The sequence below is a fragment of the Pseudorca crassidens genome, chromosome 6, assembly GCF_039906515.1.
Source record: "Pseudorca crassidens isolate mPseCra1 chromosome 6, mPseCra1.hap1, whole genome shotgun sequence".
NCBI lineage: Eukaryota > Metazoa > Chordata > Mammalia > Artiodactyla > Delphinidae > Pseudorca > Pseudorca crassidens.
In genome coordinates, this window is record NC_090301.1 from 8,675,699 (window position 1) to 8,703,340 (window position 27,642).

Below are 27,642 nucleotides of genomic sequence, written 5' to 3' on the forward strand. Positions count from 1 at the left end.
ACTATGACTGAGAGATAAAAAATATCTTTGACTGATATTTAAGTTGTCAAGATATTAGACTGTCCCTTTAAGTAGAAGACAGAATCTGTTCAATAAATTAAAAGGCATCAGGGATAAAAATAAGTATTTTAGAAAAAAAAGTACCAATTAGGTGTTTTGGTTATGGTCAGATTAGAGTTTGAGTTTGACCTTTAAGCTACTTTAGTAAGAATTAATTTATCTGGAGTTCTTGGTAAATGAGATATTCTACACAAATAAAGTTTCCAGATATTTGAAATCTCATTCTACCATTTAGAATCATACTTTTATATTTTTTTGTCATTTTGGATGAAAATTAAAAAAATGCATTTCACGTATTCCTGTCATCCAAAACAGAGCTGAATAAAGATGATTTAACCTTTATTAAATATATGGTAGTCAACACTATGGTATCAATTACACCACAGAGTTGTGGAGGGCTGAGTTATGAGAGCTACAAGTCTCTATTGTGAGTAGATCTACACGCCTACACTTGTTAATTCCTGTTTTTTAATTGGCCCCCTTTGCTATTACCAAAGTGCTTGTCCACCTCTTAATCTGTTACTCTACTCTGGAGAAGGGAGGGAAACGTGTTTGTTAAAACTGTCTCAAATATTAAAACAATAACAACAAAAAAAACCGTCTGAAGAGTGAATTTATCAATGGATATTCTTTTGTACTATTTAGATTTACCACCATGTGCAAATGTTTGTTTTCATTAAAGATGGGGGACAGAAGTTTTTGTGAGTGTGTTTAGAGCAAAAAGATTTGGAGTGGGGACTTATAGACAGCCTTCTGCCTAATGTGCATGAGGTTTTAGAACACAGGTTTAGTTATTTGCCAACTGAGAGATTCATCTACCCTTTTATTATTATTATTTTGCTTTCTCTCCGATTATCAGCTATGCTTCTAATAACTCAAGGTTGCCAAATAAGTAGTTGTTCTAGCTAGTTATGTCCTTTAGCCATTAAACTAATTAAAAATACAAAAATAAAATAAAAACATTCCAAGAACCAATTTTAACTACTTTTAGTTAAGGTTTAAAAAAAAAAAGTGAGGGACTTCCCTGTGGTCCAGTGGTTAAGAATCTACCTTCCAATGCAGGGGACACAGGTTTGACCCCTGGCAGGGGAACTAAGATCCCACATGCCGTGGGGAAACTAAGCCCATGAGCCTCAACTACTGAGCATGCGAGCCACAACTAGAGAGCCCGCGTGCTCTGGAGCCTGCGTGTCACAACGAAAAGATCCCACATGCTGCAACCAAGATCCTGCGTGCTGCAACTAAGACCCTATTCAGCCAAAAATAAAATAAATAAATAAATATTAAAAAAAAAAAAGAAAGTAAGTGAATGTGGGTGAGAAGGGTCGGCATTGGCACAGTATTATAAAATAATAATGTTTGGTATTTTTATAATATACTCAATGAATATTTTAATAAATTTATCTGTAAACACAAATCAATGAAGGTTTCTTTCATACAAGTCTTTTCATTAAATATAATGATGCTATTTTCAATCTGACATTACTTGTTTTGCAGATACCTATCTGCCTGCATGAGCACAGGGGTCAAATTGTGGTTCAGAATAAAGCAGTTATTTTAAGATATTTTCATAGTCCTGAAGAGAAATTCTGGCACATTAAAATCCATCTGATTGTTCTTGAGGATTATTTTATTCGTTTTCACCCAAAATTCTTAGTAAATATTTTTTGTAAAATATTGAATTTTGAGTTAAAATAAAACAAATATTGAATAAAATCTGAAGTGCTCAGTAGAACTGCAATGAACAAAATATTTTCCAATAACTTTCACACAAGGGAAGGAATATAAATTTGAAACAGGGCATAAATGCTGTTGCCAATGTAGAAGTAATTAAATAATTTTAAACTATGAGCAATCTATGATGATCTTTATTTATTTTTTGCCACATGGCATGCGGGCTCTAGTTCCCTGACTAGGGATCGAACACGTGCCCCCCTGCAATGGAAGCACAGAGTCTTAACCACTGGACCGCCAGGGAAGTCCCCTATGATGACCTTTTAAAAGGAAACCTTGAGAATGCTGAAGTTCTAGTACTAAGCTAGTCTTACAGTTTAAGGAAAACTCAGATAGAATAGCTGATAAGACTTTTACACTAATTTTCTGAAATAAGGCAGAAATGTATTTTCATTATATATCACATACTTTCCCCAATGTATCTGTGAAAAAAAAAAAACTGCCAATGAACCAACTCCCAAATCCAGAGGCCATCTTTTTAAAAGCAAGCAATGAAAAAGTCTCTTCTAAAACTTATGTAAGCATGTAGAATTCAAACCTTTCTGTGATCTTCTATATAAGGTTGTAACCAGAGCAAATTAATTGTGTTCCACAACAAAGGCATAAAAGCTGGATAAGAATCTTGTTTCACTGGTAGAAATTAGAGCTCTGGAAATCAGTCTAAGGTTCACTGGGCAGAACCTTCACGGAATTAAAGCTCTAGTATCTCTAGATTGTATCTTATTCTTTCTCAAAAGGGGAAAACAGCCTAGGGTTAATCTAAAACAGAACTACGTTAAGCTATAATGACAGAGTTTATTACAGTCCCCCCAATATTAAAGAGAGCTCTTAAGAATATAACTTGAATAAGGGTCACGAACTGGTTTAACATACTTAACTAGTGATTTTATGAGTTATAATGAATGCTGCTACTCTCTAAAAATGAATGTATCAAAGATGAAATAACCTCCTTGGCACGCTTACAGCTATACAACACATTTGTTTCATTGCTTTCAAGCACCAGTGCTGGAGGCTCAGAATAAGTCAATGGGAGGAGGACTTCAGCCACAGCAGCATCTGGTCTACTGAGCAGATAAGATGACATGCTTGGGAGAGTAAAGAGCAAGCAAGAGGTAAGTATTTAACAAATAAATATAGAGTTGATCTAAAGAGTTTTCTTTTTTACTTTCTTCACAAACTCTGCTACCATAATCTTTTATTTCTATTCAGTGGTTAAAAAAACCAAAATGAAAAATTTACAAATGTTAAAGGGGAGATTTTTAACGTGGGATTTGTAGATTTTATGAATAAATGATTTAATCTTCCTCTCAGCTTCCCCTCCTTCCCTCGGAAACTGGGAAGGTTAAGAAAAAAATTACTACTTAAAACCAAAAAAGAACTGGTTCAAATTTGGCATAAAGCAATAAACATAAAGTGATAAATTTGGAAAATATTTGTTGCAGAAACATGCTTTCTTCGAAGGATGAAATAAGTAAAAACAAGTATCTGGATTCTAGTAATACGTATTTTCTCCCCTTCTTTCAAACTAAAGGAGTTATAAAATGTTTTACAAAAATGGCATTTATATCAGTATTAAAATAAACCTGCTCAGACAAAGCCCAATTACAAATAAGGATTCCTAGCTGGTAAATCATTTATTTATACGTTAGGGGGGCTTGGAGTGTTTCTAGGTAGATGGCCAGTGTGTATGAAAAGTTCTATTCAGAACTATTTGGTGCTCTGATGTTTCTAATCTTCTGTACATATTCTAAAGTAAAGGTAAAAAGACAGTCAAGGGTCAGGAAACACCTAGGTTTTTATTATACCACTGAAAAAATTAATATATCTCGTTTCATTAATTGGAGCATACCAGGCATACGTTTATGAGGATTGGCTGCATTGTCACAAATGCACAAGAGACCTATTGAGAAGGGAGGGGTTACTAATAAATTCAACTTTTTAAACTGGGTTTTGAAAATAAAGAAATAAAATAATGCAATTGACATATTTTTATATCTAGGGGAAGCTCTCTGGCATTCAAATTCAAACTCGACTCCACCACTACAAGAAAAAAAAAGAGGGAGAGAGAGAAACCAAAAATATAGTCTTTTTTTCACAGCTATCAGTTTCTTTCACTAAGCCTTCGGAAACCGGAACCTCTGCAGAATACTAAACACTCGGGCCTTACCTACAGACATGGACAAATGTATGTATGCTCTCATTTTATAGAACTTGAAATTCTTTTTTTAAGGAAGGAGTCAACTTTGGCCTTGAGTATTTGGCATGGGTACAAAGGCTTAAAAATGCAGATGACCAGCTTAGCTACTGACCATGCTGACCACTGTCTGGAATCGGAAAAAATTAAAGAAAAACAATGAATGGCTCTCTCTTATAGAATATTCGAACGACGCACAATTCCTGAGCACATTTTGCAGAGCTCATTTGACCATTTAATCTCTTCTAACTGGTCTGGATTACAGACAGAATCGATATCAGACGAAATGAAACAGATTGTTGAGGAACAGGGAAATAAGCTGCACTGGGCAGCTCTTCTGATACTCATGGTGATAATACCCACAATTGGTGGAAACATCCTCGTTATTCTGGCTGTTGCACTGGAGAAAAAGTTACAGTATGCTACCAATTATTTCCTAATGTCCCTGGCAGTGGCTGATTTGCTGGTTGGATTATTTGTGATGCCGATTGCCCTCTTGACAATAATGTTTGGTAAGTATTTCATTTTGTTCCTGCCATCAAACCACCGAACTATGGTATACTATTAGAGAAACAGATACTCATTTAATCTTTAAATATGGACTTGCACTATTTAAAGGTACAGTGAGTAAACAGTCCCTCATTTTTCATCATTTTCTATGGCTGATAATCAGTTTTAAAGAGCAAAAAATAATTTCTTGGAAACAATTCCATTCCCTCCTCAGCCACCTAACAAAATCATTTAAAAAGTCATCCAAGTTAGCAATATTCATATATTCTGCATACATTACCTAAAAATTATTGTGAAGAACAGACCTATACTTTACCCCATTACTAGTACTTTTTTTTTTCTTGATAAAGCAATATCTAGGACACTGCTGTGACAGTTAGTGTGCTGGGTTAATTATTAATAATAAGGTCTTTGAATCACTGAATTCCGATATAAATCTCTAAACCCCAATTTAAATTGGAATTGTTCTAAAAAGTCTTGTTATATCTCTTTATAGTTTGTGTACGTAAGACTTAAACACAAGTCTTACACATGTGTCTTGTTAACAAAAAACTATGTTTAGTTGCTGAAGGAATGGTCTGGCTCAGAGCATCTCAAGAGATGATCCATCTGTTTAATTTTTATGATTTCTGACCATTTATGTCCTTGATATATGTTAGAGGAATCAGACCTCTAAGTTACTAAAATAAGGGATCAAAACCTGAGTTATTACAATAATTTAAAATATAATTAGAACTGAAATCTTAGTTATAATATTGATAAAAAAGATAACGATATTAAAATGATATAAGTAGTTTCCTATTCATGCATATCATCTCTAGTTAGAGAATTTGGGTACACACAAATAATTCTAATGATGAATTATGAGGGCTCTTAAGAATCAGCAGTAAGAGAATATTTAACTTATTTAATGCTTGACATTAATTGATATTCCATTCATTAATTGCTTAAGAAAAAATGATTATTTGTAGCAGATAGGGCTTCTTGGAATTGCTTATATGGTGAAGATAAAAATATTTCAGGTTATAGAAGTAAAATTTATTAACTAGAATATATATTAGAAGGTGAAGAAAAACTGCCATTCAAACTATTGTATTCAGGTTTAAATGTTACATTTTTATAAGTAAGTACAGAAAGATATCTAAAAGTAAGTACTTGATCCCCCATATATAATCGGATGGTGACGGGCTAAAACTTCCCATTCTAAATCAACTCTTATCCAGGCTTTAAATTCTGTGGTAGGACATGCAGTAATGAATAAGGTTTTCTGCTTTAGAAGACTCTCTAATCATTAATATTGCCTGTCTATACCCCTCCCTTTTACAAATTTGCAACCTTTTGAATAATCTAGTGCTACACATAACCATGGAAAATAATTAAGAAATCTTACTCTAAAGGAGAACCTAAACAATCTTAATTCTGAATAAAGTTTAAAAGAAATAAATGAGGATTATGCAGGAACATTTATGCATATATGGTAAAGACTGTATAGGCATTGATTCAAACTCTTATCTCCATGCACACAATAGTTTAATGTGTCAAATCACTCTTTAAATTGTGCTTTGCTAGGCGTACAAAAAATATTAAAATGCTCGTCTCATACTACCACAAAATTTAATTGACGTTATGTTGAATAAATGAGATTGAAGTGAATTTTAACTTTAAAATCCATGAGTCCATCAAACATCTATTAGTCTTTGCAAAATACTGTGGTAGATACTTAAATCAACAACTAAACAGTTAAGGAATCTTAAAAGGCAAAGTTTCATGGCATTAAATAAGCTGACAAACAAAACACAAAAGCAGACAACAGTGATAATCCCATGTATTCCACAGGAAAACAGTAGGTACATAGCAGCTGAAAACTAAGTTTATATTTAAATATTTGGGGCCCAAGATATTCTTAGCTATAAGAGTCAGCAGAAAATCCAACATATTTTAACACAAAATATGTAGAATGTCTTCCTATGTCTGAAATAATTATTACATTTTTAACCTAATTTCCTTCTTTCAAATGTAAATTTTTAATTACAAAATAAACTCTTTCATAGACTGAAACACTTCTACTATCAGTAATTAAGCTATATAGAAAGGTTAGTAGATTTTTAAAAATAAACTAACCTGGGAACTTAACCACTATTCAAAATATTACTGAATTAATTCATTATTGAAAACATTATTCTATTTCTATGAGAAAATATATGAGAAAATGCATGTTGCCCTCTAAAAAGCTTCAAAAGGATGCATTCATAAATTGGGAACTGCACATATTATAAATGGGGACCTGACTTCAAATACTAAGAGTTTTTGGTAGCCTTTCATGTGTTAACAAATACTAAGACTTTCTAAATTAATGCATTTATAAGAATTTCTATAATCTTAAAATGCAGAAGTAGATTTTGTGTATTTTTCTCTCATTATAGGGATAATCTTCAGAACTTCTGAAGTCTGTACAAACAAAAGTGTCTCTGGCTCTGTAAACATAAACAAACTAATTACCACTATGAATGACATAAGTTATTTTAGTTATCTCACGGAAATTCAATGACAGTAACACTGAAACTTTATATTCTAATAAAATGTAGTTTTTAAAAAAAAGGAGAGCACTGAAAATTTTAAAGTGGCTTTTATACTGAGAAACATTTTATTGAACCAAAAATTTGTATAATATTTGATTATATATTATTTGAATTTCTTCCAAGATTATTATGACTGGCAGGCAAAACATGGTCTTTCAAATTGTGCTACATCAACTTTTCTGTCACTTCTTCCTCTTTGGGAGCATTGGACTTAACCCTTACTTTCCAGTTTTTTACTGTTTTGTCTATAATTCTTAAAAATCATGATCACAAATTAGCAGCTTATAACATAAGGCTTGAAGTTGCCTAGGTTAGAAATACTTGAGTAGGACGCAAAGGAAAACAGAACATCATATGCCGATATAAAAAAGAAAGATTATTCACAGTTTAAGAACGTCTCCGAACTTTGCCTTCTCTCATGAAATAAATGATTAAAAATGTAAAGGGAGTAAATACAGCATTTGGTCATTCATTGGTCATTACTGGCTTATTTACAACAAGTTTTAATCCATGTCTCATGATCTGTAAGTTGAAACAGTATCTGTGGTACAGTTGAAAGAGGGTGTATAAAATGGCTGAAAGATGGGGGTTTGAAGCAAGATACCCTAGGCTTTGAATCCTGGTTCTCTTGTATTGGCTTATGCAAGTCACTTAACAACATATCAGAGTTCAATCACCTTGTCTGTAAAATGGTTATGCTACATCTTCCATTGCCAATATCTTGTGAAATTGTCAAGTAGGTCCCAGCACGTTTTAGGCACTAATAATTGGCAAGTACCAGTACAACATGCAAAGGGTTTATATACTTAAATATAAGATTTAGTTTGGATGTGAGTTTCACCAGAGATGAGATAAATGTATAGCAGTAAAAGAAAAACAAATCAGTTATTCATTTATGCAGTGAAATGCTGCTCTACCTAATTCTTAAATGAGGGAGCAAAGCAATTAAAGGCACTTCTTTTTGGAAAGTGGAAATTTTAAAAAACCAAGGAAAAATTTTTATAAGTATTAAATCACTCGAAACGCTTAAAACACTATATTGGACATCTAACCCCAGGATACCTCATATGCTCAAATGTAACGAAAAAACAAGAATAACAAAAACAAAGCAGAAGCTTTGTAATAAAAATTTAAGCATTGGTCTAGGTCTGTCTTTTCCAGAAGATAAATATAGAAACATAAGAATTTGAGATTAAAAAAAACGTGTACTTGAAAACTATGTCCTTTTTGGACATTAGAGCCATTTAGGATTTGTCCTGCTCCAATACATTCATGAACTATTTACCTCCACGAACATAGTCCTCTTGGGATGGCTTTAAAAATAGTCTTTAAATCCTTAAAAGGGAAATCTTTTATGTGCCAGATTCAGAGATTAACGTCAATTACTTTCCAAAACAAAAAAACGAACAAAAAGGCATGGCAATGTTTGGCAATGCACATAGGTTACTTATGCTTCTTTGCCACATATATAACATAGTTAAAATTCAACTTTAGTAAAAGGCATACTTTCATGACAAATTTAATTAAAAGTTGAACAGTTAAACATGTTCTCATGCCCTTTTTTTGAAGTACAGTTTTAAGTTTAATTGGATGCACGCACTCTTGCTACAGCAGGCAGGAAGACAAACATACCAGGTTTTATACTGATGATATGGCTCATTGTTTCTAAGTGGGAGTGTTTTAATGGTTGGGCTAGTTGGCTAGTTTCTGTCAAACAATAATAGTAATAAGAACTAACATTTTGAGTGCTTTCTCTATGCCAGATATTGTTCTAAACACTTTACATGTATTATTGCATTTAATCCTCAAAGCAACTCTATAAAATCAGTATATTATTATCATCCCCATTTTACAAGAGAGGAGATAAGAATAAGTAAGTGGCAGAGATACAATTTGAACCTAGGAGAACTGATTCTAGAATTCACACTCTTAACCTCTGTTACACTGCTTTCTCAAATGAAATGAGAAATTATATCAACCAAAACTATAATATTTGGCAAAGACAACATTTATATCTCAAATAACTCTATCGAACAGGAGGGCCATAGAATTTTCTCTAGGGACAAGGCAGAACCCAATATTTTTTTAAGGTTATATTTCATATTAAATGATACAGAATATGTGGGTCTTAACCAATACTTGCATGAATCCTTGAAATGATTGCCAGACATCTTTTCTGAGGAAGATATTAGACATAGGTCTAAGAAGTTACTGAACCTTCCCTGGGAGACAAATAGAAACGTATGTAACTGAACAGCAGTTCTACCACCCCTTATGTATGATGGTACAGCACACAAGTCTTCATTTTAAACAAGATATTTGTGCTACTAATATTTTTAGATAAATAACAAACTGTCCATGATCCAAGACTCATCTAAGACTTGTTTTGCTCCTATAATTATCAATTTGTAATTATTTTAGGCACCCAAAGAAATGCCATTATTCAAACCTTATTGGAAGTAAATTCCTCTTTGAGTTTAATGAAGTGGATAGGGCAACGAGGTGGGAAGTGGGATTTGTTTTTGTTTTTGTTTTTTTTGCGGTACGCGGGCCTCTCACTGTTGTGGCCTCTCCCGTTGCAGAGCACAGGCTCCGGACGCGCAGGCTCAGCGGCCATGGCTCAGGGGCCCAGCCACTCCGCAGCATGTGGGGTCTTCCCTCTGCGGCACGTGGGATCTTCCCGGACCGGGGCACAAACCCGTGTCCCCTGCATCGGCAGGCGGACTCTCAACCACTGTGCCACCAGGGAAGCCCGGGATTTGTTTTTCAGAGAAATTTTGTGTGCTTTCTTTTTGTGGGACAACAAATACTATATAATTTAAATGTCTTCCCCTTTCTGTATTAGCTTTTATTAAAAAAAAAGTCTAATTTAGAGCCCCAGCAGTAATTAATTTAGTTTAAGTACCTGATAACTTATTTCCCTTAGATTCTTTCTTTCTTTTTATGTTCCATTTAAAATAATACATTACATTCTTATGGAAATAAGTTAGACATAATACATTATAACAAATAAATGAAATTATAAATCCTTAAACCAAATTAAAACTCCTAATAAAAATAACATATAAGTTTTTGAATAGCTAACCTATCTCACCATACCAAGTTAACCTTTTTCAGTTACTCTGAATAGTAAAAAACTTTTCTGACCTTGAGCCTATCAAATTAATACTATTTAGAATGAAAATATCTGGACTAGAAAAAATCCTTTCATAAACTGAGAATGTCTAGAACTGTTTTTAACTTGTATAAATGATTGTATCACGTGATTTCTACTTTAGGCAATTATTTTAGCTTTGTATAAAAGATACCTATTTAATGCAGTCATCTGTTACTTTTATATTAGTTTCATAAAAACAGTCTATTCACTAGTATTTCATGAAACTTGGAATCATAAAGGTTAATCAAAAAGATCCATCACTCTTAATTCTAAATCTCAGTCTCTTTCTTTCTTAAAGAAATTTCTCTATCACGTTTCAACATCTCTACTATTATCAATTAAGAAAGCACTCAAGTAATAAAATTTTAATGATCTGCATTAATTTTAATATCCACTATCCACTTTCTGTTCCAAAATTGAAGTTTATAAAATAAATTCATTATGTTGGAAAAGGAGGCTAACAAGGTTTCACAGGCTTGTGAAAACCAGCACTAAAGAGCTTTCCCTCTTAGCTCACAATTAGAAGTATGTGGGTCAGGCAGTTCAATTCCAAAGACATGTACTTTTCATATGAGAATTCTATTGTGGCTTCCTACTCACGGCTACTAGATTTATGACTAGAATTTTCCAGACCTTAATTTAAAAAAATATAATCCATAATTAGAATAGCTAAATAGGCAAGTTTAAATTTATTAGCAACCCACTTTGAAAGATGATGGAGATCATGCATTTAAAAAAAGGAAGCCTATAAGAAGATATAAGATATAAGACATTAATTATCTGCCTTTTAAAATCCTTAACTATGATTAACATCTCTGGTTGTAGCTCTAGGCTTGAGTATTTTTCTACTTCCTACTCAGTTCTAAATCTGAACTTCAGGATAGTTGAAGATGAAGCCTCACTTCAAGTAGCTTCCACTGCAAAACTATCTGTCATGGATGATTCTTTCCACTCTAGACCATAAGTTTGCTTAAGCTCAGGTCAAAGAGTACATTGCTGCCTTTGTTCAAGGTCCTTTTCCACTAGTTAACAGGAAAACTGAACACTACGGCTAAGAGGGAGAAAGTCTGATTGATTAGATTCATTCTAAACACAAGTTTCTCTGCCATACTTTATTTCTTTGTTTATTTTGAGCGGTCTTGCATAAGTTTGTTTCTGTAAGGAATTCTGAGTGCCTATCCTACGCCAGCAAACTCAATACACAACCTTTTCAAGAAAGCAGTGCTTCTCAAACACTAATCTGCATACAGATCACCTGGGTATTTCCTTCAACTGCAGTATGATTCAGTACCTAAGGGATGAGGCCCAAGAGCCTGCAGTTCTAACTAGTTCCTAGGTGATGCTGATCCTTGCTGATCTGAAGAGCACACCTTGAGTAGCAAGGCCCTAAAGAACACTTTCAATTAACATTTAAATTTTGATAAATAAATGCTCCCTCTCATATTCAAAGACTTAATTGTACCACAATTTACTCATCCACAAAATCAATGATATAATCTCTAAGGTCTCTTCCAGCTCAATGATTATAATTTATCATCTCTGTCCCTTATCCCCACCCCCAATTCAGTGAAGTAGGAAAAGTCTGATTACAGTAATTTACTTAAAAGTATGAATTACTCCTTCCACCTAATGCTTTAAATCCTTTTGAAAGAATCTGCTGAGCATGGAACCAAGTACCAAGGAATCATTTATCTTTTTTTCAATAAAAAATTCATACTGATTTTGTTTTAAAAAGAAATATTTTAATATTTCTATTAAGCATGCCACATACCAACTTTGGAAACAGAAGGCACCAAATGGTGTGTTTGTCAGCCTTGCTACCTACCTTTTTTTTTTGCTACCTATTTTTTTTTTTTTGCTACCTACCTTTTTTTGTGAAGTATCCAAATATTTTTCACTGAGATCCCACTTGAGTCTTGAAAAAGACATACTCAAGTCTATCTAAAACCTCTTTCCCTAAATTATGGTCCTTTTTTGATCTGGGATACTAACCTTTCTCCACACCCAGGCTTCCTGAATTTAAACAGTTTACAATTAAAGGGTCTCTTGGTGCTCTGAAATCCTGAGATAGTTATCTTGGTTCCCTCTTCAATTATCTCAATCATTTTATACCTGTCAAAGTCAGATACACTCGCAAAAACCAGGAAAAGAAAAGTAGTTTACATGTCGGTGGACATACAATTAAACCATAAAAAGGGTTTATATAATCAAAAGTTAATATTTCTAAAGTGTTTCAGACTGTATGAGGTATAGAATAAATGCTTTTTAAATAAAAATTTGTTAAATAAAGTACTATGCTTAATAATGAGATTTTCATTTTAAACCCAAGTCTGTACTGTTTATTACATCTCCTTGCTTGGAGTGAAGGATGGACTATATTGGAAGGGTAACAACCCATTTTTCTTTGGAATAATCTGAAGCCATTCCTTTTGCAAACTTTATTTAAGAACTATTTCTGTCAAAAGGAAAACTCAAGTCATTCCACTTAATTATTTCACCAAATTAGAGTTTGCTATAAACAAGGATCATACTGCTAGTTAATGCTAGAAGTAAGCCAAAATCCCAGGCCTCACTGAGACTGCCATGCTAATATTCTTTTTGCCACATTATATTGCTTCCTCTATTCGGTAAATGTTTTTTTTTTTTTTAAATACAATAGCAGTTTAAAAATAAATTTTATCTGAATAGGAAGGTTAAGTTCCAGTTGCAACACTGTATACATTTTTAAAAGATCACAAAAGGAATACACAAAAGAGCAAAGGTCAAAATAATGCTAAAAATGCTAAACTGATTTAGGAAAAGAGCTGTAATTATTATACAAAACAGAAAATGTATTTAAAGGGTACCATCTACAGAATGTATTTAATATTACTGACTCCATTATCTGAAGTCAAACATTACCTTGGAGCTTAAGTCGTAAAATTTCAGATGAATACAGAAAAAGGTTAAAAAATATGTATCACTTAAAAAAGAAACTGTAGATTAAAGGTTGCCATTTTGAGGAGAATATGTTTTTGTTTTGTTTTTCTTTCTTTCAGAGGCTATGTGGCCCCTCCCACTCGTTCTATGCCCTGCCTGGTTATTTCTTGACGTTCTTTTTTCTACTGCATCCATCATGCATCTCTGCGCCATTTCAGTGGATCGTTACATAGCCATCAAAAAGCCAATCCAGGCCAATCAATATAACTCACGAGCTACAGCATTCATCAAGATTACAGTGGTGTGGTTAATTTCAATAGGTATGTGGGGAATGTCAGGGTGTGGGGTGGTGTATATAGGCTTTGGTTCCATTTGGCTAGGAGATTACCAGGCCTGGTAGACACTGTTACACCAATACAAGCTCCTCACAACATTACATTCATCGTACAGCCTCTAAAGCACACTATCAGCAAAAAGTGTGAAAAAGAAGAAAAGTTCAAGGCTTGATTTTGACATGCAGGAAGACTAAATCTGAAAACAGTTTTCATATATGTCAACCGATCATTAAGGTCTGGGTAGCATGCAGAATCTTGAAATTTTATTAAAGTAACAACAATTTAAAAAAATGAAATGCATCTTAAATCACACCTAAGAAGATAAATAGGAAAAGAGGGAAAAAAAAACAAAAACAAAAAGAACCCAAACTTTTTGTATGCAGGTATCAGAGTTCATATATTCACCTTGGAAACCAGTATGTACGCAGACTAAAGGCATTACTGTCTAAGTGTTTTGAACATGTTTAATTACAAGTTTTAAGAGATACACAGACGATGTTCAGAAATAATTTTTGGGAGAAATTGTATTTCTTCTAAACTGTTTTTATGCCCCTGTGCCCATGTTTAATACTCAAAGATAGCTGCTATATTAGAGTATCTTAGCATGAAGTACAGCATAAATGATAACTCAAATCTTTTAAATAAGTTAGTATCAGAAAAACAGATTCACAACGGTTACTATGATCATTAACGGTTTGCCAGCAGATTCACATTCTCCTATTAAGGAAAAATTCAAAGAAGAAAAAAAATCAAGAGAGACCTGAAAATGCTAAAAGGAAACCAAGAAAAAGATGTGACTTCTCTCCCTAATCAGAAAAAAGAACGCTGGGGGAAAAATCAAGAAAGCAAGACACTGAAAATGACCTTTATATTCCCGGAATAAAGATACCAAGGCCAAACCTCTTTTGAAAAATTTGGAGGTAAAACTAAGGACTGTTACTAGTCTGGCTTGGGAGGAAATTAGGGTCAAGGAAAACTCTATTCAGAATGGAGGTATCTGCAAGTAGAGAGAAAAGGCTAGCTTTGGGGACAGAGGCTGATTGATAGAAGAGGCCCCTAAAAAAGAAGCTACGGAAAAGGCATGGATGGGTGACAACTGCCAAAATTTAGAGTGGAGAGAAGGAAAACTAAAGTAGTTCATATCAAACAACCCATACCTTTTTGGTAAGCTCAGTGTGATAAGGGAGAAGGAAAGGGAAACAGTGTGTGTTAGGGTAGGCTGGAGGCGGGGGGTGGGGGGGGGAGACAATAGGGCAAAGGTAGAGGGAAAATAGGAGAAATGGCTCCTTAAGAGAATTAAAACACTGAAACTGAAATATAATCAAGCCAATAAACAGCCTGTTGGTACCTCAATCAAGGCTGGATGACATGAATTTATAAATTGATCAAATTTATAGAGTACCTATGATATGTTAGGTACTAAGAATACAAAGATAAATAAGAAAAAGAATCTTTGCATTCAGGAAGATGGACTAATACTAAGTGATATGTATACAGGAAGAAAAGAATAAAAAGATGAACCCAAAATTACAGCTTAGAAGGATCTTACAAATCTACTTTTTCCTTTTACAGATGAGAAAAGAAACCTAGAGGTTTTAAACAGTTGGCTTAAAGACTTAACAGCTTTTTAGCACAAAGGCCAAGATCAATGCCATTTTCATTTCATCACACTTTGTGTTGTAGAACCAATGACAATTTAGTGACTTTGTAAAAGAAAAGGCAAATAATGAGGTTAGTTCAGTTTTTAAATTCTACAAAGTGCTAAAAAAAAAAAAGAGCTCACTTTCTTCTTCTGAATTTACAGTTATCCTAGGTAACATCTGACAACAGTAAGGCGAAAGGAGAATAAGAGGGTAAGGTATAAAAAATACTAGTGAAAACTTAAATGTCATTGACCAACAAGCTGGTTGGGAAGGTAACCTGAGCCTTGATGGGAGTTAGTGGAATGTGAAAAAAGAGAAGGAAGGATGCACTAGATGTCAAGATAACTGTAAAGAGAAGTAATGAAGAGCAGCAGGACAAGAAAGGGAAGTATCAGAGTTCATGATTTTCGATATGGGCCAGTTTTTTCTTTTTTTAATTTATTTATTTTTGGCTGTGTTGGGTCTTTGTTGCTGCGCACGGGCTTTCTCTAGTTGCAGTGAGTGGGGGCTGCTCTTCATTGTGGTGTGCGGACTTCTCATGCAGTGGCTTTTCTTGTTGTGGAGCATCTAGGCACACAAGCTTCAGTAGTTGTGGCATGCAGGCTCAGTAGTTATGGCTCGTGGGCTCTAGAGCACAGGCTCAGTAGTTGTGGTGCACGGGCCTAGCTGCTCCATGGCATGTGGGACCTTCCTGGACCAGGGCTCGAACCCATGTCCCCCGCACTAGCAGGCAGATTCTTAACCACTGCGCCACTAGGGAAGTCCCTATGGGGTAGTTTTAAGTGGACTTATGGATGGATGGCTTCAGGAGTGCACTGGAGTTGAAGAGTTCAAGAAATATAAAATTAGGTGTTAGAAGAGTAATAAATGGGATGAAGTCATGGAAGATGATAGCAAGGTTAACAGTGGATAGAAAACTATAGCAAGGGGCCAAAACCATTAAGGAAGACAGACATATATCCTGGAGGTTGGTAGATGATCCAGATGGAGAATAGAGTGGTATAAGTAGCTTAAATAGACTTTAAAAGGGAAGTGCTTTGGGGTGGGGAAAGAACAGTGTAATGATTACCTGCAAGTAACAGGGTAGAGGTGGGGCCAGCCAAGTTTTTCTATAAGGGGCAAGACAGTAAATATTTTGGTCTTACAGATGCTATATGGTTCTGTCAGAACTACTCAACTCTGCAGCAGAACAAAAGCAGCCATATATAATACATTAACAAATGGGTATGGCTGTGTTCCAATAAAGTTTTATTTAAAAAACAGAAGGCAGGCCAGATTTGGCCCTTGGGCTATAGTTTGCTGACCCCTAGTGTAGAAAAGAAAGTATACAGAATCCTCTTTCTGGTGTTATACCTGAGGAAAAGCAGAAAAAGCAGTGGCCTCCATTAGAAAGGGTTTGAGGAATATATTCTTGTCAAGGTCTCTTTGCTACCATAAAAAGGCTATGCAGGTGATAGGAGTACTTTTAGATTCATAAAAGTGAATTCTTTCATGATACTTCCTAGAGTTGTCTAAAGATCAATTAATTCAGACTTATTTTAAAGTATCTGCTGTTTCAAAGGGAAAGGATTAGGGTTAACCCTTGTGCTATCTTGCTAATAAGCTACTTCACTAATAAACAAGGTCATATTTAAATACCTACTTCATGGTATTTAAAGTATAATAAAATTAGCATGAGGTACGTTTCTTTCGTTTTTATTAGAGGAACCTTCAATCTTGAAAATAAATTTCATGGCTTCCCTGGTGGCGCAGTGGTTAAGAATCCGCCTGTCAATACAGGGGACACGGGTTCGAGCCCTGGTCGGGAAGATCCCACATGACGCAGAGCAACTAAGCCCGTGCGCCACAACTACTGAGCCTGCACTCTAGAACCCGCAAGCCACAACTACTGAGCCTGCACTCTAGAACTGGCAAGCCACAACTACTGGACCCAAGTGTTACAACTACTGAAGCTCGCGTGCTTAGAGCCCATGCACTGCAATGAGAAGCCCGTGCACCACAATGAAGAGTAGCCCCTGCTCACTGCAACTAGAGAAAGCCCGCATGCAGCAACAAAGACCCAACACAGCCAAAAATAAATAAATATTTTTTAAAAAGCAAGTAAATTTCATGATCCACTCGCTCTCAAATTTTTAAGTAGCATTTGAAAAAAAAACAATAAACCCTGAGTTTTCCCTAAGAAGTCAGAAAGAAAAGGTTAAAAGACATTCACAAATATCAAAAGATAAAACTGTCTGTTAAATGAAACTGTGTAACCTCAAAGATTATAAAATAGGTATCTACTCAGAATTAAGATATTGCATGAATGTATTCTTAAGTCTCTTTAGCTCAACTACACTGGATATTAAGATAAAAGCAGCTTCTCTTCTGAATTCTTTTCCTTAACTTGGGATAGATCAACAAACAAAAATAGATAATGAGAAATGGAGAATAAATGAAGACATTCTCTACTATTTCATGCATACACTATGGTTTTAGGGAAGCTTTAATTACAAAACTGAAACCACTAACCAATCTCTTTAAAAACAGCAGGTTTGCTTACTTAGGTTCTATTTGTCAAATCTTCCACTGATTTATTGCTTGACAGATTCTGCATTGTGGGTACCAGGAATTACAATACACTAATAGGGTAAAGTCAGTAAGATAAACTTTAAAAGGACCTAATCTAAGAGTCAAAGGTCATAAAATAACTCAATTTATCTTGTTTCTTCTTCCTTAGGCATTGCCATTCCAATCCCTATTAAAGGTATAGACACTGATGTGGGTAACCCAAACAACATCACTTGTGGGCTGACAAAGGATCGTTTTGGCAATTTCATGCTCTTTGGCTCACTGGCTTCCTTCTTTACACCTCTGGCGATCATGATTGTCACCTACTTTCTCACTATCCATGCTTTACAGAAGAAAGCTTACTTGGTCAAAAACAAGCCACCTCAACGCCTAATGTGGTTGACTGTGTCCACAGTTTTCCAAAGGGATGAAACACCTTGCTCAACACCAGAAAAAGTGGCAATGCTGGATGGTTCTCACAAGGACAAAACCCTGCCTAATGCAAGTGATAACATACTTATGCGAAGAACGTCCACAGTAGGGAAAAAGTCAGTGCATACCATTTCCAATGAACAGAGAGCCTCAAAGGTTCTAGGGATTGTGTTTTTCCTCTTTTTGCTTATGTGGTGCCCCTTTTTTATTACAAATATAACTTTAGCTTTATGTGATTCCTGCAACCAGACGACTCTCAAAATGCTCCTGGAGATATTTGTGTGGATAGGCTATGTTTCCTCAGGGGTGAATCCTCTGGTCTACACCCTCTTCAACAAGACATTTCGGGATGCATTTGGCCGGTACATCACCTGCAATTACTGGGCCACAAAATCAGTAAAAACTCTCAGAAAATGCTCCGGTAATGTGTACTTCCAGAATCCAATGGCAGAGAACTCTAAATATTTTATGAAACATAGAATGCGAAATGGCATTAATCCTGCCATGTACCAGAGTCCAATGAGGCTCCGAAGTTCAACCATTCAGTTTTCATCAATCATTTTACTAGATACACTTCTCACCGAAAATGAAGGTGACAAAACTGAAGAGCAAATCAGTTATGTATAGAGTAATGGCACATTTTATGTAACTAATACAATGATGAGTAAGATAAAGAAGATATAAATATACCAAGAATTACATAAAAAATTACATCATGTATCAAAAATCATCTCTTTAAATTAAGAATTATGTATTAAGATTACCCAATTTTATTTGGGCAAAATTATTCTAACGAAAAAAATCATTTTTGTATAGTTGCAAATTAAAAAACAATCCAGCACACTAGTTAAATGCTAAGATAGTCAAATGAAATAAAATTAAATAAATCAATAAACTTCTGGCTTACAAAAAAACAATGTCACCATAAGAATTTATTTAGTTCCTAATTGTATGCAAAGCTATGCTAAGAATGAAATAAACAAAACAAGTATTAACCTTGTCTTCAAGGCGTTAAAGACATAAGGCATAACACAGAACAACAGTGATAGGGTTGAACAGAGGACTAAAAATAAGTGCATAAAATAATGATCACATCTGAAGGTAAGCTGAGATTGCCATTCATAGTCTGGCTTAGTTAAATGTAGTCACAATTTTGCACTGATCAGGAAACTGTCTTGATGGAAGGGGTAGGGAGAGTAGCTGGATATCACGCAAAGTGACACGGTCTTAGAACTAGAGCTGTTTGTTAGATGGCTCACACCAAGCATCTACTCAGCAGAGGTGCGTCTACCAGAGGAGAAGGAGAAAGCAAATGAAACCAGTCTTGGGTACCTAAACCTCATTATGTTTCTCAAAGAGCATGCAATAAGGCATGGGACCTTATTAATCCAGGAACCTAAATTTTAATGATCTTATAAATGAGATCATGGTTGCCCAAGCTTCCCCAAAGACTTGGTTGAACTTCTGGTACAAAATTTTTTATTCATCTTTTTGTTACTTTACTTTGCACTACAAGATCTGGAATAAATCCAATCTATGCTGTTTACTAACTGATTGAATTTACAAAAAATACTTAATTTCTCAGTCTCCTCATCTACGTTTCATAGGGTTCTTATGAGAATGAGTTCATGTGGGTACTCTGTAAATGGAAGCCAATTCTATTTACTTGTGATATTTTAATTTTTTTTTTTTTTTTTTTTTGTGGTACGCGGGCCTCTCATCGTTGTGGCCTCCCCCGCCGCAGAGCACAGGCTCTGGACGCGCAGGCCCAGCGGCCACGGCCCACGGGCACAGCCGCTCCACGGCATGTGGGATCCCCCCGGACCGGGGCACGAACCCGCGTCCCCTGCATCGGCAGGCGGACCCCCAACCACTGTGCCACCAGGGAAGCCCCGATATTTTAATTTTTTAATTATTTTGTTTATTTTTGGCGGCGTTGGGTCTTCATTGCTGTGCGCGGGTTCTCTCTAGTTGCGGCGAGTGGGGGCTACTCCTCATCGCGGTCCGCAGGCTTCTCACTGCAGTGGCTTCTCTTGTTGCGGAGCACGGGCTCTAGGCACGTGGGCTTCAGTAGTTGTGGCATATGGGCTCAGTAGTTGTGTCTTGTGGGCTCCAGAGCGCAGGCTCAGTAGTTGTGGTGCATGGGCTTAGTTGCTCCGTGGCATGTGGGATCTTTCTGGACCAGGGCTCGAACCCGTGTCCCCTGCATTGGCAGGCGGATTCTTAACCACTGTGCCACCCGGGAAGCCCTTGATATTTTATTTTTATGCTACTCACATAAATGGTGAATAAATTTAGGCTGAGGGAATCTGCAGTGAAGACAGCCCATATCTTAGCCTTTCCTTTTCAGGCTGACCCATTCTTATGCCTCAACCTATTGCTCCATCCTTGCTCCCTTCCAGGCAACACAGTTTAAGAAAATTATCACAAGAAATATGCTGGCTATGGAGAAGCTCACTCAGCATAAGAAAACCAGGTATATAAAATTCAAATTGCAGAATCCTTTCCTAGAACATGGTTCTATTACAGATCTTATGGGCTCTATGTCATCTGCCAGAAAGAGTATACCTTACAAATTTAACTCCTAAATCACTAAAACTTTAGGCATTTTTGTGACAACTCTTTTTTCAGCAGTGTTAAAGGTGGGTTATCTCCGCATGAAAGGATGTTTAACATCACTAATCATTAGAGAAATACAAATCAAAAGTACAATGAGGTTATCACCTCACACTGGTCAGAATGGCCATTATCAAAAAAAACTACAAACAATAAATGCTGGAGAGGGTGTGGAGAAAAGGGAACCCTCTTGCACTGTTGGTGAGAATGTAAGTTGATATAGCCACTATGGAGAACAGTATGAAGGTTCCTTAAAAAACTAAAAGTAGAATTACCATACTGCCCAGCAATCCGACTACTGGGCATATACCCTGAGAAAACTGTAATTCAAAAGGAGTCATGTACCACAATGTTCATTGCAGCTCTATTTATAATAGCCAAGACATGGAAGCAACCTAAGTGTCCACTGACAGATGAATGGATAAAGAAGATGTGGTACATATATACAATGGAATATTACTCAGCCATAAAAAGAAACAAAACTGAGTTATTTGTAGTGAGGTGGATGGACCTAGAGACTGTCATACAGAGTGAAGTAAGTCAGAAAGAGAAAAACAAATACCATATGCTAATACATATATATGGAATCTAAAAAAAAATGGCTCTGAAGAACCTAGGGGCAGGACAGGAATAAAGACGCAGACATAGAGAATGGACTTGAGGACACAGGAAGGGGGAAGGGTAAGCTGGGATGAAGTGAGAGAGTGGCATGGACATAAATACACTACCAAATGTAAAACAGATAGCTAGTGGGAAGCAGCCACATAGCACAGGGAGATCAGCTCGGTGCTTTGTGTCCACCTAGAGGGGTGGGATAGGGAGGGTGGGAGGGAGACACAAGAGGGAGGAGATATGGGGATATAGGTATATGTATAGCTGATTCACTTTGTTATACAGCAGAGACTAACACAACACTGTAAAGCAATTATACTCCAATAAAGATGTTAAAAAAAAAAAGGGATGGGTTATCTCGAATAAGAGGCAAAATAATTTACGTTCCTTAAAAAAAAAAAAAAAAGTCATTCTTATCTATTTTGGTTCCAGTCTCTAATATGAAGTGTTTGGCGTATGTTAAGATTTACATTCTTGCCAAGTCAGAGATTAAGTTTTCAGATATCACTCCAACAGTATTCCAAACTGTGTCTTAGGTATCTGATGGCATATAAAATTGTTTCAGAAAATTTAAATACTAGAGATGGCAATCTCACTGGCAAAGCTCTATCCCTAGACAATCTAGATTAGAAGGAGTATCTTCCCACATGCTCTATACTGACTTCAAATTTGTGTATGTGCTTAAACATATGCACACCCACAGAATTAACTATAAGACCTTTAAGCTGTTCAGCTTCAATTCCTGAAAAAAAATTCCTTGCTTACAGTTAGCTGAGAGCTAGTTAATGAGATCATTCTAGTATTTCCAGAAGGTTCCAGAAAAAGAAATACAACTCCAATATAAACTATTCCTGAAAAAGTACAACACAGCACAAAATTTTTAGCATTTTGATACATAACTGATATTTCTATTCTAAAACATTTTAAGGAAATCTATATTTAAAAGCAAATCTCGAAGTTAACCACTGCTATGGCAACAAAGGGACTCTCTTTAATAGTTCTACCTTCAAAGAAAAGGAATAGATTGTACCTATTTAGAAGAATAATTTTGAAAAAAATTTTTTTCACTCTACTCCGTATTTATTTATTTATTCCTTGCGGTACGCGGGCCTCTCACTGTTGTAGTCTCTCCCACTGCAGAGCACAGGCTCCGGAAGCGCAGGCTCAGTGGCCATGGCTCACCGGCCTAGCCACTCCATGGCATGTGGGATCTTCCCAGACCGGGGCACGAACCTGTGTCCCCTGCATCGGCAGGCGGACTCTCAACCACTGCGCCACCAGGGAAGCCCCATTATTATTGTTAATTGAATGCGAGGGGAAAACAAAGATGCAGATAGAAGGAAGAATTAAAAAAACAAAACTAAAGGAAGTTACAGCATCCAGACACTGAGGCAGAAACAGAAAACAGCACACAGAGAATATGTATCAAATTGATACAAAATTGTGAATGGAGATATTGTAAAGATATAATTTACACATTTGGTGGTAACTATCTGATTGCTAGGGTTCCTTCAAATGCTAAGGATCTATGATGATGCAACATATTTCTATTCAAGAAACCATTTTTTGTGGTCTAAAAAGTATCTGCACCAAGAATCTCCCTCTGATCTTGTGAGATCCATCCATATCTGCAAGTAAATTAATGTATAAATTGAGAAATATTTAGTGTTATATTGTAAGCTTAAGTCATAGCAAAGATGATCACGGATATCAAAGATTATCTAATTTTTTTTTTTTTTTGCGGTATGTGGGCCTCTCACTGTTTTAGCCTCTCCCGTTGTGGAGCACAGGCTCCGGATGCGCAGGCTCAGTGGCCATGGCTCACGGGCCCAGCCGCTCCGTGGCATGTGGGATCTTCCCAGACTGGGGCACAAACCCGTGTCCCCTGCATCAGCAGGCGGACTCTCAACCACTGTGCCACCAGGGAAGCCCTACACATGAAAATTTTTAGTTTCCTACAAAGACAATTTCACCTTAGTTGCTGAAGTACAAATATGTGTTTACTGATATGTTTTCAGTATTTGTGTCCAATAAGTACACTTTAAAAGAAGTTTTAAAAATTAAGAAGAAATAAATCCTTAAAACACAATTCAAGGGGGCCAAATGTCTGTGGTTATTTTAGAAGTATCATTTAAAAGGGAAGAAATGATAAAATGGAGCACACTAAGAAAGCAACCGATGACACATCAGAAAACATTTACTAATTCTTAGGATACAGTACAGAAACTTTCCAAATATTAAACTTAATAAGGAAATTTGAGAATAAAAATGTTCTATCACAGACACTCAGAAAGAAGGCGCTCTGAAGTAAAGGCATGGTAGAGAAAGCACTGGTCTATCCTGAGACTTGTTTTGAATTTCTGTTCTACCATTCAGCTCTATGACAACAGGAAGTTTTGTTAACAATTTTGGAATTCAATTTTCTTCTCTTCAAAAAAAAATGGGAATACTGTTTTATTTCTAAGGTTTTTTTCACCTTTAAAAGTTATCACTCCAAGGCTTCCCTGGTGGTGCAGTGGTTGAGAGTCCGCCTGCCAATGCAGGGGACATGGGTTCGTGCCCCGGTCCGGGAGGATCCCACATGCCGCGGAGCGGCTGGGCCCGTGAGCCGTGGCCGCTGAGCCTGCGCGTCCAGAGTCTGTGCTCCGCAATGGGAGAGGCCACAACAGTGAGAGGCCCGCATACCGCAAAAAAAAAAAAAAAAAAATCACTCCAGGGAATTGACAACAATCTAAAATTAGAGAACTTGGCTTTAACTGCAACTCCTTAGACAAGTTGATTACATTTAATTTTCTTCATCCATGAAGTTTTAGACAAAGTTGCCTATAAAGTCTTTTCCAGTTTCTACCTCTTATAAGAATCATATTATGAAGAAAAAAGAAAACAACAGCAACAGAACTCTGAATGGTCCCTTAGAAATAATGAGCACAAAAACAACTCATTAGCTGGATCTGAGTATCCTAGGTAGTAGAGATCTTAGCAAAGCCTAAAAGCAGCTCATGGAAGACATCTGCTGCTGAAACTGGGAACTGAGCACATGTGTAAGCTACAGTAAACACAAGGGCAGAAATGAATTTTGATAATTAGAGGGCAAAGCACTGTCAGGTTAAAAATGGAAGAAAAACAGTTTTCACGAAAGCTCAACTTCCTGTGTGGCAGAACACACACACTAGGTGACTGATTTATATGATATAAAATATAAAGTGACTAATAGGAACAGTTAGTAGCCGACTGAATAGATAAAACACAGGAAGAGACCATGATGAGTAGGATTCTTTATACAGGCCAATAGTTACTAAGGGCACACCTAGAAGAATATATTTTCCATATACAAATTATCTAGTTTTCCAATAAGAATTAAAAAAAAACCTCCCCGAATAGCAATAATAAAACCATTTGTTTTTGGTTTTCAATTGTGTCTAATCTCTAGAACAAAATTAAGGAAAGGTTAGCATCACAGGTTGGCTAGAATGATATGCCAAAGATGACAGGAAGGAAACAGAACTATTCAACTTCTATTCTGCTTCCATCTTTTGTCTCAGGAGAATGCTTTTTAGACCAGAAAGATAGAAAGTAACGTTGTTAAGACTGATCAAAATGCAAAACAGGTGAAGAGACTGGGTGCCTTAAATGAGTTCAAGTCTCTAAGCTAAATGAATCACTTCCCTGAAACAGAACTTGTGAATATAATTGTAGAACCACTGTTGACAAATCTGAGCAAAAACAGAAAATGGCAAAGATACAAAAGGACTGTACGTGGCTAAATATTCCAGTGTTCAAAAAGAGACAGGACTCAAGAAATTTAAACTATGGAGCCTGCTGTAGATCTTTTGAAAAAATGTGGAATAGCTTAACACAAATAGGTTTTATCAGATCTCAGAAAAGGAATCAATGAACACGTGATACTTCTATGAATTTACTAAAAACAATAATAACCAATTAACCACATAATCTGTTTTAGAGGTACCAGACTAGTAGATCTGTATAAATACTATGACTTTAGGATTTAGTGAAAGTTCTCTAGTCTCTCTGTGAACAAGTTAGACAAATGAGGTTAGAGGTAATACAGTAAAGGAGATTAGTATTTTTTTGAACAACCTCATTCAACAAAACTGACTGGTGTAAGGAGAAACCTATTAACATGCTATATGGATGTGTGCTTTGCTGTTTTATTCAACATTTTTATCCACAATAGGAAAAATATATTTAGTGCCTGCAGTAAATGGTTAACTTCCTATCTTGCATCTTAGAGAAGGTCCTCTAACCAGTTCACAGTGGATGTTGAGTAAATATTTGTTGGAAAAAATATATATACAATCTATACCAAAGATGAAAAGTACATGAAACTCATCTTACATGCACCTTCAGAACTTATTTTACTGTGTAATTTCACCACAAGTAAACTCTAATAAGCAGTGCCCAAAAACGAGCTGAAAGAAATACTTTTTATTTTCCTATGTTGCATTTTAAGATAAAGTACCTAAGCGAAAAGAAACAGTGTATATGAAATTGGAGAGAAGAACTACTGTAAGAAGTACTACTGCATCTACCACAACTATTGCAACTGCCACTACTCATACACACTTGAATAGCACTTACTAGTGCCAGATACAGTTCGAAAGACTTTAGACATATTAATTCACTTAACTGTCAAAAAACAGTCTTAAGTACTATTACTATACCCTTAGGAATTTGAAGTTCAAAGACGCTAAGTAACAAGCCCAAAGTCACTCAGCTAGTAAGTGACAGGGCCAAGATTCAATCCTGGCAGATTGGTTTCAGAGTGTGTCCTCTAAATCACAACCATACTATAATGCCAAGGGCATCTCCAAATCTGCACATTTTCCACTCCTTTGCATTTAAACAAAACCTAATACCTTTCACTCTCATTAAAGAGCTTCAAGAACTCTACAAGTCTGTGTGAGAGATAGCATCCCTTTTGAATTACCAATATACATGGGAAGAGGACTACTGCTTCTCAAAGAGCATCTCAGACTCTCAAAACATACTGGCTTCTTTTTCAGAGGAACAGTACTAACTTTAATGTTATATGGTCCTCACTCTGAACCTAGACATACTTCCTCAGATATTTAGTTTCTGTTTAATTACTAACTACAAATAGAAATGGAATATAAATAGAATCAGAAGTTAGAAATTATTACCTGAAGAGAATGAACCCAAGTGATTCTACTGCTGCCCTCCTGACATCGTCGTTAACATCACTTACCTAGGAAAAAATTTAAAGGATAATTACATTATACTACATGCATCCTATTACTACATTCATCACATTACTAGAATAAACTGATATGAGAGGCCCACATCATTTAAATGTAAACTAGATCTCATTAGTATATTACCGTAGCCACCTCCCTAATCCATGGTTTCACTTTCAGCAGTTTCAGTTAGCCACAGTCAACTGTGGTCTGAATATTAAATGGAAAATTCCAGAAATAAACAATTCATAAGTTTTAAATTGCATGTCATTCTGAGTATTCTAATGAAATCTCACACCATCCCACTCTGTCCCGCCTGGGATGTAAATCATTCCTTTGTTTGGTGTGTCTCAGTTGTATATGCTATCCACACACCAGTCACATAGTAGCCCTCTCAGTTATCAGATCGATGAGGTATTGCAGTGCTTATATTCAAATAATCTTTATTTTACCTAATAATGGCCCCAAAGCACAGGAGTAGTGATGCTGCAATTCAGGTATTCTCTTACTGTGCCTAATTTATAAGTTAAACTTTATTACAGGTATGTATGTATGTTATGTATATGAAAAAACATAGTATATGGACTATCCGTGGTTTCAGGCATCCCCTGGGCGTCTTGGAACATATACCCCGTGGGTAAGGGGGGACTACTGTATTCCTGTATTAGAATGTCTTACCCCAATTAAGAAAAATTCATCTGAGAATTTCTTCATTTCAAGGCTTATAAGTCTTTATAGTTTGGTGAAGTTTAAGATGCAGGGCTACTTCTAAAGACTATTTCAGCTCTACCATAGCTTTTGTGGGCCACGTTGAAAATCTAACCATTCCTTCAATGTTGTTTTCAAAACTGTATGTCCTAAACTCAAGCAAAATACAACCTTCTATAACATACCACATGCTGCACTGATAAATAATAAATTATTAATAAATACTGTGTCAAGTGAATATCTCTAGGAAGAAAGAAATAATAATAGCTCTAAATCCTTTCTGCATGGGAAGATGACCTTGGGTCTACCATCTCCCAGCACCAAGATGGTAGAAACCTACTGGGTTAAGACATATGGAACGTCCACTGTGTTATCAG

General features: G+C 35.9%; 2 protein-coding genes across 3 annotated transcripts in view; one reads left to right on the forward strand and one right to left on the reverse strand.

Annotated features, from left to right (window-relative positions):
- The window catches only part of PSMD1 (proteasome 26S subunit, non-ATPase 1), a 104,326-nt gene that overhangs the window by 51,092 nt on the left and 25,592 nt on the right, over nt 1-27,642 (reverse strand). For both annotated transcript variants that reach the window (XM_067740251.1, XM_067740253.1), the window contains one exon: nt 26,504-26,568. In XM_067740251.1, coding sequence (XP_067596352.1) covers nt 26,504-26,568 — 65 coding nt within the window. The remainder of the gene's footprint in view (nt 1-26,503; nt 26,569-27,642) is intronic.
- Nucleotides 3,752-19,883, forward strand: HTR2B (5-hydroxytryptamine receptor 2B). The gene is made up of 3 exons (XM_067740254.1): nt 3,752-4,500; nt 13,273-13,473; nt 17,851-19,883. The coding sequence occupies exons 1-3, from the start codon at nt 4,152-4,154 to the stop codon at nt 18,738-18,740; spliced, it is 1,440 nt and encodes a 479-aa protein (XP_067596355.1). The 5' UTR covers nt 3,752-4,151; the 3' UTR covers nt 18,741-19,883.

Coding starts and splice junctions, on each gene's coding strand:
- HTR2B (XM_067740254.1), top strand. CDS start 4,152: ATGGCTCTCTCTTATAGAATATTCGAACGACGCACAATTCCTGAGCAC. Junction 4,501..13,272: donor CCTCTTGACAATAATGTTTG/GTAAGTATTTCA, acceptor TCTTTCTTTCAG/AGGCTATGTGGCCCCTCCCA. Junction 13,474..17,850: donor GGTGTGGTTAATTTCAATAG/GTATGTGGGGAA, acceptor CTTCTTCCTTAG/GCATTGCCATTCCAATCCCT.